Source organism: Rhinolophus ferrumequinum, chromosome 21 (genome assembly GCF_004115265.2).
Source record: "Rhinolophus ferrumequinum isolate MPI-CBG mRhiFer1 chromosome 21, mRhiFer1_v1.p, whole genome shotgun sequence".
Lineage (NCBI taxonomy): Eukaryota > Metazoa > Chordata > Mammalia > Chiroptera > Rhinolophidae > Rhinolophus > Rhinolophus ferrumequinum.
In genome coordinates this window covers 53,939,957-53,954,494 of record NC_046304.1, presented here as the reverse complement: position 1 = coordinate 53,954,494, position 14,538 = coordinate 53,939,957, and the positions used below count along the sequence as shown (strand labels likewise).

Genomic DNA, 14,538 nt, shown 5'->3' with positions numbered 1-14,538 from the left:
GCACACGTGACAAAGGTGGCAGAGGCTGGGAAGGGGGTTAACACTCGATGTCCTGGGGAACCTCATGCTGAGCAGCTGGGGGTGGGGGAGGGCAGCTGTTTGAAACAAACCACATTTACTGTAAAATCACCAGGCAGCAATTCTGAGGTCGGGGGCTTGTTTCTCCAGTGATAGTAAAGAGGTACGCAACATGATTCGGGTGGGGTTTCTGGCTCTCCAGGGGCAGCAGGGGAAGGCACTGGGCCCTTGTCATGAGACGGTTGGACAGGCAGGCCATAGAGGGGAAGCTTGGTGCCACCCTCAGGCCTGTGCGCCCGACCGCTCTGGGTCCCGCAGCTCCTGGGCTCCGGACAAAAAGACGCCTGCGTGCAGCCTACAAGGCGGCTTCCCCGTCAGCTAACGCCCGCAGTTAGCGGCCAGGCTCGGACTCTAGAGGGTTCTGGTCCTGGAGACCTGCGTACACAGAGCCGCGCCCCGGTGGGGGCATCTTCAGGGGAGCAGCACGCCAGGGCCTGCCATGCTGGCCATGCACACCGGGGCCTGCAGCCTGGCCAAGCCTGTGCCAGGACGGCCCTTCACACACAGGGCAAGGGCCCCGGGAGGGAAGCGGTCGGCAGGCCATAAGATGGACATTACTCTTATGTTTTGTAGGCCATTAAAATTGAAAGAAATAACCCCCCAAACACAGGCCTGTATTCCCTCTGCTCCACCTCTGAACTACGACCTGTCACTGGTCAAGTGGGAACAGTGACCTGACTCGCCTTCACACTTAGAGGAGACCAAGGGGCCCTCCAGTGCAACAATTTCCATGTGGTGAGCTGAAACGAGAACAAAACCACACACACGACTGAGTGTTCCTGTTGTCACACAGCAGCCGTGTCTTTCCTTAAGGAAAGAAGAGTCTGTGAGACTGTGCATCTCTGGGACTGTATATTTCTCTCCATTTAGTCTCCAAAAGAGGGTTTGCAGCCAATGACGAGTAAGATTCCCCACGGGGGCGGGGGGTAGAAAAGTGGGGGGGGGAGAACAACTCAAGCCAGGCAGAACCCCATGGAGACCCCCAGGAGCTGCCTTAGAAAGATTTGGGAAGGGGCCTTGTCTCCCCTTCCCCCTGCCTGGGAAAAGCGGCTGCTGGCTCTGACTTTTCCCTCTCACCTAATTGGGAGAAAAGTCTTGAGAGTGATAAGATTAAGCTCTCTCTGCTCAGCTCTGTGAAACCATTTCGACATGTGATGTATGTCCCTTAAAGGAGTTGCAGACCTCACCTCAAGGACTTTCTGCTTCGGCTGTTTGAAGACCAACATAATTGGTTTGGGTTGTTTCTATAACATGATAAGGGAGTCTCACAGACCGTGCCAAAAACACTGCTACTCCCTTGTATACTTATCAATAAAAACCTCCAGTTGGCTTTGTTCTGGGCTCCAGTCTTTCAGGACTGTGAGACCCCTGGCCTTCTGAGATTTAACTGCATTAAGTCTCTGTATGTTTCTTTCTTAAAACTTAACCCAAAGCCGTCCCTTCTCGCACCCTCACTACCCGTGTTGCGCTGGACGCGACATGTTTCGAATCTTCAAACAGCAAAAATCACTCCTCTTCAGTGACAGCCCCGCCAGCACAACGTTTACGTATCGCCAGAAGGGCCCAACATCTGTCTGTCCACGTGTCTCTGCAGCGCGTGGAAATACTCTCTTAGGCGCTTCCTGGCTGACGGGGTCCTCCCACCTACAGTGCGGGGATTTTGACTGGAACAAAGAATTGCCAAAGACATAATGAAATGGGGCCAAGGAATTGAGCAAAAAAGCTGATTTCTGTTTGGTCCTATAATCGTAATTAAAAACATGTCATCCCACCAATTAACCTGGACCCACAATCAGTTCAGACGAGCTCACTGGACGCCCACGTGAGGTCCCCACAGCTCCGCAGGCGAGGGCCCATGCATCCCACGTGCGGATGGCACAGGGACGGCCACACAGCTATGCCCTCTGTCAGCCTAATGCAGACGTGGTCAGGGCCTCAAGCCCATGGCCCTTGGCAAGGCCAGCTGTCACAGGAAGCGGGGACACGAGGGAGTGCAGTGCGGCCACCCCGGGCTCTCTCAGGTCTCACCTGCCCCCCCATAACAGCTTTGTCAATGTTGTGCAATTAATTTTATTAAAATCTCTGAAACCACTCTAAAATTTATGTATTTTGAAGTATTCCGTGGCTTCTCCAAACACCAACTATTTATACATTTTTTAAAAAGAAACACTTTCTGGTTCTACCTGGGGCGGGGACAGTGTGTCTCTGAACTGTCACCGACGATGTTCAGGGGACTGGCTTTCGCTGAGACGCACGATGACACTATGACGAGCTGGTCAGAGGCCCCATGGGCGCTCAAAGGGGCCCCGACGTGGTGACACCAACCGGCCCAGGGGGAATAAGCCAGAACCAAGAGCTGTACCCGAGAGCTCCGTGTTTTGAGAAGAAATCTCCAGAAAATGGTAAGATGGGTGAGAATAATGAGGCAGTTTTCCCCGGAATGTTCTCTGACTACAGAGAGCACAGCTGCCTGGAAGACTCCATTAAACATAGATGGGCTACATTTCGGCTGAGTGGCAGAACTGCAAAATCAAATTTGCTTATTGAAAATTTTCCTCCTATAGACTGCAAAGCATACTTGGGCAAAAATCTAAGAATTAATAAAAATGAGTAATGGCATTTTCTTTTAAATGGAGAAGTTTGCCCGGAGCTGTGAGAGGGAAGCCCTTGCATTCACTCAGAAGCAGATGGAACAGCTGTGACAGGTGTGCCGGAGCTTTACTTCGGGCTTGTTTTTTCTGGTGTATAGAATTCTAGAGTTTGGAATTTGTCTGGGCATAAAAAAGAAACATAATCCAACTACCCGCATCCAGGGTAACCTCTGCGGGGCTCCCAGGGGGCCACCTGGGACCTCAGAAGGATATGACTTCTGTGTCACAACCCAACCCCACTTTGCTGAGTTGTCCTCAGAGAACTCGGGATCACACCCAAAGTCCACATGCCCAAGAATTCTCTCACAACAAAGACCGAGTTTCCAAGTTGAGTCGTTCTTATCCTTCCCATCAGAACCACACAATCCTGCCATTGCAGCTCCCTCCTCGGTGCCCGAGGGAGAAGTGTGTTCGGCCTGACACCTGTGGCCTGTCCCAGTCAGTCTGGACAAGAAGCTTTTCTAAAACGCAAACCCCTCTGAAGTCGGAATTGGCTTTAACTGCACAGCTGGACTTGGACATGCTTCCTCTCACAGTCACACGTGTGGCGGCATCCGCCGGGTGGTGAGCGGTGCAGGTGTGTGACCCTTCCCTTCCTCGTCCTCTCTGAAACCTACAGCCATGGGAACACTTGTCTGCCTGCGGCACCAGGGAGCAGAAACAGTTTGTGGGGGCAGCTGACCCCCACCGAGAGCTACCAGCACCGTTCACTTCTCAATCGGACCCTGGGATGCCCCACAGGACGGGGACAGACACGGAGGTGACGGCGGGTCCGGCGAGTGCAGCTCCCAAGGCGAGGCAGGATTCTGGCTGGCCCATCGGCTCCCACGACCGGTGTTGGCACCACCCCCTCCCCGCTCCCACCCCACTCAGGACATTCTGAAAACTGCCTGCTGGGAATCACAGTTAACTGTGCTTCTTTTTAAATCAACACACACACCCCGTCAAACTTGCAGCATTTGACCAATCTGGCAGCCCCACGTGGCACGGAGACAGGGAGGTGGAGAAGAGAGGACAGCACGTTAACCTTCAGAAGCGAACGTGTGGATTTATGAGCTGAGAACGTCACTCAGCGCTGGGGAGGGACAAACACTAAGTGCTTCTGTGAAGGACACAGGATTCAGGAAAATCATGCTTGACGAAAAATGCTAAAATTTTAACATATACGGGTATTTCTTCTATTTTTCAACTCTCATCAAGCAGTTTTCATACCGACAGACAAGGATTCTGCCCAGAAACACCAGAACGCAGGTCGGAGGAGGGAAAGCCACTTGCCCTCCGAGGCGCGGTCCGTGTCCTCCCAGCCGCTACCCGTGTTCACTCAGGCTTCCTTCAGCATTCTGACCTACACTCTCTCACACGGCTTCTTTTCTCCGCACATTATGCACTCATTTCATTTCCTAAGCTGTCGCCCAGTAACTTGGCTTTTGGGGGACAGTCCTACGGCTTTGGTACGTGTAGATGTGTCACCGCCACACCCAGGACACTGAACACGCCACCGCCCCCAGATCCCCTCTTCTGCTCTTTACTGCGACGTGCTCTCCACCCACCCAACATCCCCTGGCATCCACTCCTGTGCCCTCTGACCCTGCAGGTCTGTCTCTCCCAGGATGTCCCACAGATGGCATCGGACCGTGTGCCATCTCTGGAGCTGGTGGCTCTCTCTGCACACCGGGATCACAAGGCTGCCCGTCTCCTGCTGGCAGTGCTGGCGCACACCAGTCTGTTTACGCGCCACCCCCCACCCCAAGGACGTTTTGGTTGTTTCCAGTTTGGGGTGGTGATGAACAGCGACTGCACACATTCTTGTACAGGTTTTTGTGTGAACATAGTTTTCTTTCCTCTGGACAAATGCCCAGGAGGGGGACTGCTGGGTCACGCGGTCAGTGTCTGCACAGGTACAAGAAACTGCCCCGTCCAGAGTGGCGGTGACGACCCTGCACCTGCATCTGCGGTAAGCCTTCCCCTGCCCCGGGTCGCCAGGCCTCCCGCCCTTGTGTTGTCACCGTCTCCCTTCACTCAACCCACCAGGTACACAGTGGTGTCTCTGGGCTTTAATGTGCGTTTCCTGACGTTGGGAATGATTTAAGCGCCTTTTCATGTGCCCTCCTTACTGGCCATCCGGGAGTCCTCTTTGGCAGAGTGTCTCTTCACGTCTTTTGTCCATTTTTTAAATTGGGTTGTTTTTCCTCAAGTTTTGGGTTTTGAGAAAGCCCCATATATTCCAGACACAAGTCCTTGGTCAGCTATGTGATCTGCAGATGTTCCCCCCAAGTCTTAACTTTGTGCTCTCTTCGTGGGGGCTTTCAGAGAGTAAATATTTTAAATTTGATGAAGCCTAAGTTACCAATTTTCTTCTTTTGTGGATGGTGCTGAGGGTGTCAAGTTGCTGTGCACATTTTAAACCTGAGAAAGTGGCAGGACGGGAGCTAGTGGTGCTGACACCAAAGTCTGGGTAAAGGGGCGGGGGCTGTGTGTGGGGAGGAGCACAGCAAGACGTCCGAGGCCTGGTCACCAGGCCGGCCCCGCCTCTGCGGGTGGAAATCCCAGCCAGGGAGCTGGGCTGCACTGAATGCCAGGTTGCTCTCTGGTAAAATCAGGGGGCTTACCTACGTGACTGCACGAACATACATGTTGTTAATTATGTGAGTTTCAAAGCTCTTTTTACTCTGAGAACTCAGAACACATACGTGACGCTGTCTGTCTGGGCCCACATGATGCAACGAGCAGGAGCAGAGCGGGGGGTGTGGGGGGAGGGTGCTGGGGGGCCGGGAGGGGCCAGGACAGCACACGCGTCCATCCTGGATGGAGAGGCAGGGAGGCGCAGGCTGACTGCGTGCTTTGTGCCACCTGCCCTGCCTGATGGGACAGGAGGAGCACAGTTCTGCCCATTCACAGGGGGAGCTCTGGATAGTCACAGGCACACAAAAATAAAAAATCTAGAAAAATTCAAATGGTCTGAATGGGTGAGAAGCAACCCAGCTGTGATAAAATGTAGCTGTGCCGAAGTCTTAAGGACGGGGTTTACTTGAGAAATTACACGGATGGCCCCATACGTATGGTGACGAGCGCGCCCTCACTTAGAAACGGAGGCACACAGGCCCCAGAGACGGAGCCCCGCAGGGACTGGGGACAGGCGTTCCAACGGGAATCTCTGGAATCTCATCGGGAACCAGCCAACCAGATGGGCCGAGCATACAGACCTAGTGCTTTCTTATTTTTAAAAAAACTTTTCCATGTGATATTTCTTGATGATGACACTGTGTGTTCAGCAGCTGTAAATGGTTTTGAAGCACGCTCAGCGCCATCTGTCATTACATTACACCCCACTCACGGTGTGCAGAGAACTAGCAAGTGCGTGTGCTTTCGTGAGGAGACGCAAGCAGCAGCTGCTTACCGCTGTGTGTTTCACTGCGCACCGAGGGGACATGGGTGGCGACTCTGGAACCTGCGCCCTCAGTGACCACTGCGAATGTGACGGCCCTGCGACGGCGGTCCCTGCTCTGGCCACTGCGTCTGTGCCAGGCCAAATGCCTTCGGCTGTGCTGATGGATGTGACACCTTTGGTCCCCTAAATGCAGCTCTACCACTGGTTCCCAATCATGACCCACAGAACCCCCACCTCCCAGCCTAATCTATCAACACACCTCATCCCTGCACCCCTACCTGGGCCCACAGCACCTCACAAAGCTTCAAGGTCATGGTCAGCTAAGGGCTGGTTCTGCGAAGACCAAGACCAACTCGAACAGCGGGGCTGCCAGACCTTCCCACTGGCCCTGCTGGTACCGATCCGTCAGGCTAGTTCCTTCTTGTCACAATAGCCCATTTTGCTTGTGAACAGAAACATCCCAAAGTAAATAGATGCAGTGACGAGTCACATGACTTCCTCAACATTCATTCAAAACTAAAAGGGAGAAATTACACTTAATGAATTGTTTGCAGGTGTCCTAATCATATTTTCTTGACTGTGCCTTTTAAATTTAGTTGTACATGTATTCTACACGTCCATATTCTTGTAAAAAATTTTAAAAGACGGCAAAAAAATCAGTCACTTAACACTGCTCTGTCCCCCTTTGCTCAAATTCCACTTTCCTGCCCAGCGTGACCTCCACCATTTCATGCCTTTTTTGTGTGTCTTCACACACACAGTGTGTGCATTGCTAAAAAATATTCTTGGCATCCTACTACCGCGTTTCCCTGAAAATAAGACCTAGCCAGACCATCAGCTCTAATGCGTCTTTTGGAGCAAAAATTAGTGTAAGTAATTTTTATACTTATAAATTTTACTATAAGACCGGGTCTTATATAATAGAATAGAATAGAAGACCGGGTCTGATATGATATGCTATGATATAACATGATATAATGTAAGACCGGGTCTTATATTAATTTTTGCTCCAAAAGCTGCATCACAGCTGACTGTCCGGCTAGGTCTTAGTTTCGGGGAAACATGGTATGTGTATTGCTACATTTGACAATGTAGCTGCTGGACCATCCCACATCATACGTGGGCAGTTGCCATGGCGTAAGCCATCCGCGAGCCACCAGGACCGGCCCAGGGGGCCCCAATGGCCATCTGGGGCAATGTCCTTGCACAGCTCCTGATGACAGGCCAGTTGTTTGTAGGAGACAAACCTAGGAGCACATATGCTTTTCTGACCTAACGTAATTGTATTCAGGCCTCAGCTGTTTTAACACGATTTTGCATATTGACTTAGAAAACAATTACCTTGTACGTTCATTCTAGATGAAATGGTTTAAGAACAACCTAGATGAATTAGGGTGAGTCAAACGAACACACACAAAAATAAACAGAAGGCAGGTCAAGTGTCACCATGTATTTCAGACCTAACGAGGCTCAACTGTCAGAGGCCGACAGGCTGGCCCACGGACAAGGAACGGCCATGCAACTAAAATGTGTCACGAAGGACAGCTCCTGACTGGACCGCTGCGCCTGCCCTGAGCTAGAACATAAAATGCGTGTGTCCGTGTGTGCCTGTGCGTGCATGCATGCGCATGTAGAAAAGTTGCAGGATTTTAAGGGGACGCTGAGGAAGCAAAGGCCGACGGCGAGCTTCGATCTGACTGCTGAGGTCAGAGTGGAGACCAGCTGCCCTTACAGGACACGTCTCTGCTCTGGCTCAGCACTGGGAGCAGTTACATGTTAAAAGACTTCAGCTTTTTATTCTTTTTCTTTTAACCTGGCCCCGCATTGAGCTGTGTCCTAGGCTAAGCACCAACGCAACATCCAAATGCAGCCTTAATCAGAGAACAAAAGAGCACACCCCCATGAAAGGAACCATCCTGCTGGCAGAGGTCCTTCTGAGAACCAAAAGGGAAACCGGACAGACGGATGAATCCACCTCCCACACCCAGAAAGCCATACCCTCACAACTTTACTTACTTTTCTATCAAATCCAGTGTGACTCCAGGCACCAGACTTACGCATTTCTGCATGCAAAACCTGCGGAGAAAGAAAAGAAAGTGAATTGCACACAGGAATGGATGTTTAACAAGAAACTGCAGCAGTCCTGCAGAAAAGCAGAGACCCGGGGGCTGGGGATCGGCAGAGTGAAAAACTAAATCCAGCTTCCTCTCATCCCGGCAGCTTTGGGATTTAGAAAGGAACTCTCACTGCCGGCCCATCTACGGGCAGGACCACAGAGCTCAGCAGTGAGTCTTCAGCAGGAGGAGAGAAACAAGTCTGTGGTGACAGGAAGCAGAGCCCCCAGGAGGGGCAGGGACCCCACACAAAGGACGCTTCCACCTAAATAATGGGCAGACGGGACTTTTCTCTTTTTTGCTTCCTAAGCAAGTATGCTGGGGTGGATGACAGGAGAACTGGTGAGTAGCCTCCAGGCAGACAAAGGAAATTTATGGGAGAAGACAAAGAAAAGTGAGTTCAATGATATCATTTTCATTATCATAGCATCAGACGCACAGAGGGAGGGACTGGCAGGGCAGCAGACCATCTTTCGTTTTTCCTGCCAGGGCTACGGGCACCCAGCAGGACAGATCGATGGTACAGAATAAAAAGGCAACTTAGTATTTACAGTGGGAGAAATCGTTTAATTTACCCGCTTTAAAAATTAAGAACAAATAGCCCCCTCTAAAAAACAGCAGCAGGCAGGGGGCCCTCGGGGAGAGAGCCTAGCTCAGCCAGCAGAGAGGGAGCCACGTCTGGGCTGTGGCTGCGGCCAGTGTCACCTCACTCACAGGGCACAGGAAACAAAGGGATGGCCACCTGTGGCCGCCTCAGTGGGCTGCTCGTGCCCCGTCCGGAGCAAATCCGGTTTGTGCCACTTTTTGATGGCTCTGGTGGGCGCTCCCACACGTCACTGGGACCTGGGACCAGCACACGTGCAGCTCCGACAACAGTTTCGTGTAAACCAGGGCCTCTGGGTGCAGAAAGATGACCAGGAGGAAATGCATTTTCCAGTGTAACTCTGTGTCCTATGCAAACCAAGCTACTGTGTCGTCTGTCTTCTTACTTATAACGTCCTTATTGACTAGGACCTCTGGGTCCCAGTAATGACAGAATAATCTGCATCAGAGTAATCCTTTTGCCAAGAATAATAATAAGCTCTGGACAAAACACAAAAAAACCATTTGCAAGCACTAAGGAGTGAATGGAAACAGGCAGCAACGGAAGGCACACGACCCTTAAAGGAACAGCTATGGGTGACATCACCTTGTCCAGCTTTCCCCTGCGTCCTCCCAAATTCACACGGCATGTGGGTACAGGGCGCAAGACCAGCCGTCTTCCTGTGCTGAAGAGTCAGAGATCAGAACTGCAGGCTGCCAGCAACTGCGGGGAACGCTTCCACCTAAATAAGGAGGGAGCCAAACGGCCAGCACGCTCTCCTGGAGCCCGGGCCGAGCCCTGTCCTGCACACCCGGCGCGACATGCCAGGGCCCTCGGGGACAACTGGAAGGAGAGCATGCTGGGCAGGCATTCAACACTCGCTCGTCGGTGTGCACGCAGACAGGGCAGACAGGGCGTCAGCCCACCAGAGCAGCCGGGCCTGGTCAACGTCTGGGGCCCTGACTGCCACCCTGGGGCAAGGGTCATGCCTGAGTCACAACCATACACCAGGAGTCTGAGCCACCCTCCAGAACAAAGAGCAAAGACAAAGGCGACCGGCCCACAGCCGAGAGACCACAAGACCAATTAAACCACCTGAAGAACAGAGCTCAACACTCTTCAGAGGAAGGAAGATAACACAACCCAGAGTTTTCACTGTCTCATCCACAGCGGACAGCAGCCTATCAAAAAGCAAGAGAAGAAATAGTACAACCAGATTCATCACGGACCAGATTTTGGAGTTAACAAAGACATTAAACTTATAAAAATAACTAAATCATTGACTGGGAAACAAACACTATTATAAATCCACTGAAAATGCAATTGTCACCTCAATAAACTTTAATTAAAAAAAAAGGAAGGCAACACAACCACCACCAGGTTAAGCACATGACCAGTCCAGGGCGCCCCACAGCCCTCCCGTCCACGGCGCCTGCGCCCACCCGCCCTCCAGAGGGGGCCTGTCTGACTTCTGTGGTCTTCATCTGTATGTACGTAATCATTCTCTACTCAGTCACTTTGCTGAGCACTCATGTGATTTGCTAATAGTTTTCTAAAGGGTTTTATTATTTTTATTTTTTGCAGAGTTCACATTCCTATCATATATAAATAACGCTAATTTGCCTTCCCTTTAGAATGTGTGTGCCTTTTGTTTTCTCGTGCAATTATTACACTGACTACATTTGCAGGACGGTTTGCTGAATGAACTGAAGTTGGCAAACACCCCCCTCTTAATTCTAATTACATTAACGAAACGCAATGCTGGAGCTGGAAAGGGTGCCGACTGCTGGTTTAGAAGAAAATGTCTCCTATGCAAACATATTTCTATTATAAGTTTTTATTAAGTTCATTTTTAATTTTATCAAACAACTTTTCTCTTTTCACCTATTAAGATGATGGATGAGATAATAGGCGGCACAGCAGGAAGTCATCGGAGCAGCTACGGAATGACTCTCCTGGCCAAAGTGCACTGCGCTCTGTCGACGCTGCAGGCTGCCAGTCGCTGGTGGCTGGCTTTGACCTGGTCTGTCGGGGCTGTGCGTGCGCCTGTGTGTGTGTGTACGTGTGTGCCTCTGCATGTGCCTGCGCCTGTGGCCACACTCCATTTGTCAAGTTTGGGTCCCCCCGAGGCACGGTAACTTTCTGGAAAGAATAAGGAAGCTTATACTCTTTGAAATGTGGCAGATGCTTACACAGTGTTTTGTTACTGTTTGTTCCATTCCGTGTTTCAAGAATAATTATCTGTATATTGAATCTTTGGTTTTCATGCTTCTCATTACTTTTTATTGCTTTTTGTTTCCTATAATACCTCCACTACTTCTGACCGATTTTAAGGTCACTTAAATTTTGGAACTAAGTTTGATTTCTTAAACTTTTCCTTCTCTTTGCTAGTTCTCTGTTCATCTTTTTTTTTTAAATTAAAATTTATTGGGGTGACAACTGTTAGTAAAGTTACATAGATTTCAGGTGTACAATTCTGTATCACATCATCTATGAATCCCACTGTGTGTTCACCACCCAGAGTCAGTTCTCCTTCCATCACCATATATTTGATCCCCCTTACCCTCATCTCCCACCCCCCACCCCCCTTACCCTCTGGTAACCACTAAACTACTGTCTGTGTCTATGAGTCTTTGTTCCTTCATTTGTTTGTCTTGTTCTTCTGTCGTTTTCAGTTTTATATCCCACGTATCAGTGAAATCATATGGTTCTCTCTGTTCATCTTGATGTATTATTTTGTCATCTCAATTTGTTTCCACAGAGACTCTTTTTATATCATTCCCTGAGGGTACATACATAGCATTCGCTATCTCCTTTCCTGCTTCCTTTCTGGAGCGACAAGAGTGCCTGCTGCTCATAGGGACCCCTTCAGCCACTCCTGACTCTATACTGGGGAGGTGACTCAGGGTGGCAGCCCTGGAATCACCCGGCCTGCGCAACCTGGAGCCTGAGCTCTTGAACAGGAGCTTGGAGGTTTCCAGGCTGGTGAACACACCAGTGGGGGTGAGGGGGGGTTGCCCTGCGCTCTCCAACACGCAGGAAGATGTGGCTCCAGGACGTCTGGCTCTCAGCATGCGGCCTGCCTCTGGGCCAAGGCTGGAGGACAGGACAGAGGACCGGTGGGCTTGTCCCCACCATGGGCTGTTACTCCCGCTTTGATTTCGGCCCCCAATGCGCCTGCTCACTGTCTGGAGTCCTAGCTGAGGTCATGCCCAGTGGGGGAGCTGAGCTGTGGCTATGTCCCTCTTATCAGCTGGCACAGGAGCCTCCAGGGCTTCTGCAGACCTGGCGGCCAGAAGCTTCACACAGGCGGCTGCTTTAGTCCAGTCCTGATTGGAAGTACAGTGCAGAGATGTTGGGCTCTGAATATTCCTTTTTAAAAAGGAATTTGGGGAGCCAGCTCGAAGTGGCAATAAATACATTAAAAGTAAAATAAGCAAATTCCTTGGAATTTTATTTAATCCAGCAGGTAAAAAAAAAAAAACCCACATGACACCAGTGTGTTTGTAACTAAATTAAAAAGTATGCCACTTGGAATTATTAGAAGAAAAGTCGAAGTCACTTTCCTAATTTACAAACTTTAAATAGCTGCCACTTTTAAATGGGCAGAACAGCTGACTCTCCGTAGGAGCTTCTAGGCCAGGAATCAGGACAAGCGAGGCCTGGCTGCACAGTTGGATGAGTGGCAGCTTCCTGTGCCATAAAAGCCTGCGGTGATGCTGAGAAATGGCCAAGGGGCGGTGGCCCCGGCCATGATTCCCAGGGAACCAAGTACCCCAGGAAAAGGGAAAATGGGGTAAGTGGTGGGAATGGGAGGTTTCCCAGTAAATGCTCCTGTTATTTCCACACACACACAGCCAGGCCCTCATCCGTCCCTGTCCAGGACGGAGAGTGGCCTTGGTAGACCCCAAAGTTAAATGTACGTAAACAGTAAGTGATTCTTTGTAAATTCAAGACCCAAACACTGAAGTTACAACCATCTGCACCGTGTTTATTCTTGTCATTCCTTTCTCGCCGCCCGACGTGTTCTCTCCGTATTAATAAGGAGCTATGCCCCTGACCCCAATCTTTCCTTTACATCTACCAGTTCACTCTCGCCACGACTCACCCTGTGTGCACGGGCTGGAGGAAGCAGGCCAACGTGGGGCCGTCCCCTGCCTGGGAGGAAGGACGGCGGCTGCGGCGGCAGCACCAACCCCCACACCACTTACCACCCGAGTGACAGCGTCAGAAGAGCTGACCTCCTTAGCCATACAACCCTGCACGCGATGCGCTGAGAGCAGCAGAGCTTGGGACCTACGTCCACGTGCATGGTCACTTTGGCATCAGTCAGTCCCGATTACAGGGAACTGAGACTGACGTCACTGCAGAACCCTGGAATTGCTGCGCGACTGGTGGCACTGAGCCAAGCCCTGACTCTGCTCCAGTGTACGAGTGAGAGAAGAAATCAGCCACAAGGGATTGTAACCGGCCTGAGACCAAGAGATCCCGCGCAGCCTCACGGCTCCTCCTGCCATCGGCACCCTTGGCCCTTGCATCTCAGAGGTTGGACGGGGGCAACGAGGCATGAATTCTTCTTCCTGTACCCACGCTCGCCACAAGGACAGGACACTCCTAGGGGCCGAGAGTTTGGTTAGGAAGAGCCTCTCGGCTGGGCTGTCAGAGCGCGGCTCGGCCCCAGCCCCACCTCCCCGCCGGCGGGGTGCGCTCCAGCTCCCACACGGCCAGCGCCCGCCAATGGACTCTTCAAAGTACCCACGAGAAGGCTCCTCTTTTCTGGTCTCATATAATGTAAATCTGGAAAGTTCTTCCTATGAAGACATTTGAGTTCTCTGACTCTGTACCTTTGCAGCAGCATCGGATTCAAGCCCGAAATCACTTCTGGGCAGAAGCGCACAACGTGAAACGCGGGAAGGGGCCGACGCTGTGAGCTGACCAGAGCTCCTGTGACTGGAGCTGGACCCTGCGGCTCCCCATGCCTGGTTCCCTCGCCTCCTCCTGACTCAGGCCACCCAGCGCGGGTCCCAGGGGTGCGAGGGAGGTTAAGGATGGCACAGCATCACGAGCTGAGTGCCTCCTGTGGACGGTCTATATGCTGTGATCATTCTGATTTCACAGGGACAAAGCTGGGGTTCCAAAGGCTCCCCAACCGCCCTACCGGGAAGTGGCTGAGCGCGGCACTGCCTGCCACAGCACCCCACTGCGCTAAGGCAACAGGACCCAAACTCAGACCCAACCTACACTGTCTTCCTCTCAACATCAGAGAACACGTTTAGTGCCTGTCAGCGCTGGTCAAAGCAGGAAGCAGAGAGGGGACGTGCAGGAAGACACACGCCTACGAGGAGTGTCCCCGAGCGCAGCGCCCCCACGAGGGTCACAGGGCGGGGGTGGGGGGGCCGGGGGCAGAGCCAGCAATTCCAGCGGCCAGCCCCCGTGGAGAGAATGATGCGGAGTGAGTGTACAACTCGAAGACAGCCACGGCGTCCTGTGATTTATTGTCATGTGTTTGTGTGGATAAGGTTGGTATTTTTATGGGAAAACCTCTATGCCCTGTTTATCGCGACACACCATGCCTAGTCCCGCGGGTACGGTCTTTCCATGGAAATTCATGGCGCCGCTTCTCCGGTGACCAGGGGCAGGGCGCGCGGGAAGGCTTGTTCCTTACTCAGCCACGGGAGAGTGGTCCCGGCCACGCGGGGCCAGTCCGGAGCCAGCGCCCCTCCT

General features: G+C 51.8%; 1 protein-coding gene across 2 annotated transcripts in view; it reads right to left on the bottom strand.

The window, feature by feature from the left end:
- RPTOR (regulatory associated protein of MTOR complex 1) overlaps nucleotides 1–14,538 on the bottom strand; it is a 290,023-nt gene that overhangs the window by 113,722 nt on the left and 161,763 nt on the right. For both annotated transcript variants that reach the window (XM_033089438.1, XM_033089439.1), the window contains exon 7: nucleotides 8,134–8,193. In XM_033089438.1, coding sequence (XP_032945329.1) covers nucleotides 8,134–8,193 — 60 coding nt within the window. The remainder of the gene's footprint in view (nucleotides 1–8,133; nucleotides 8,194–14,538) is intronic.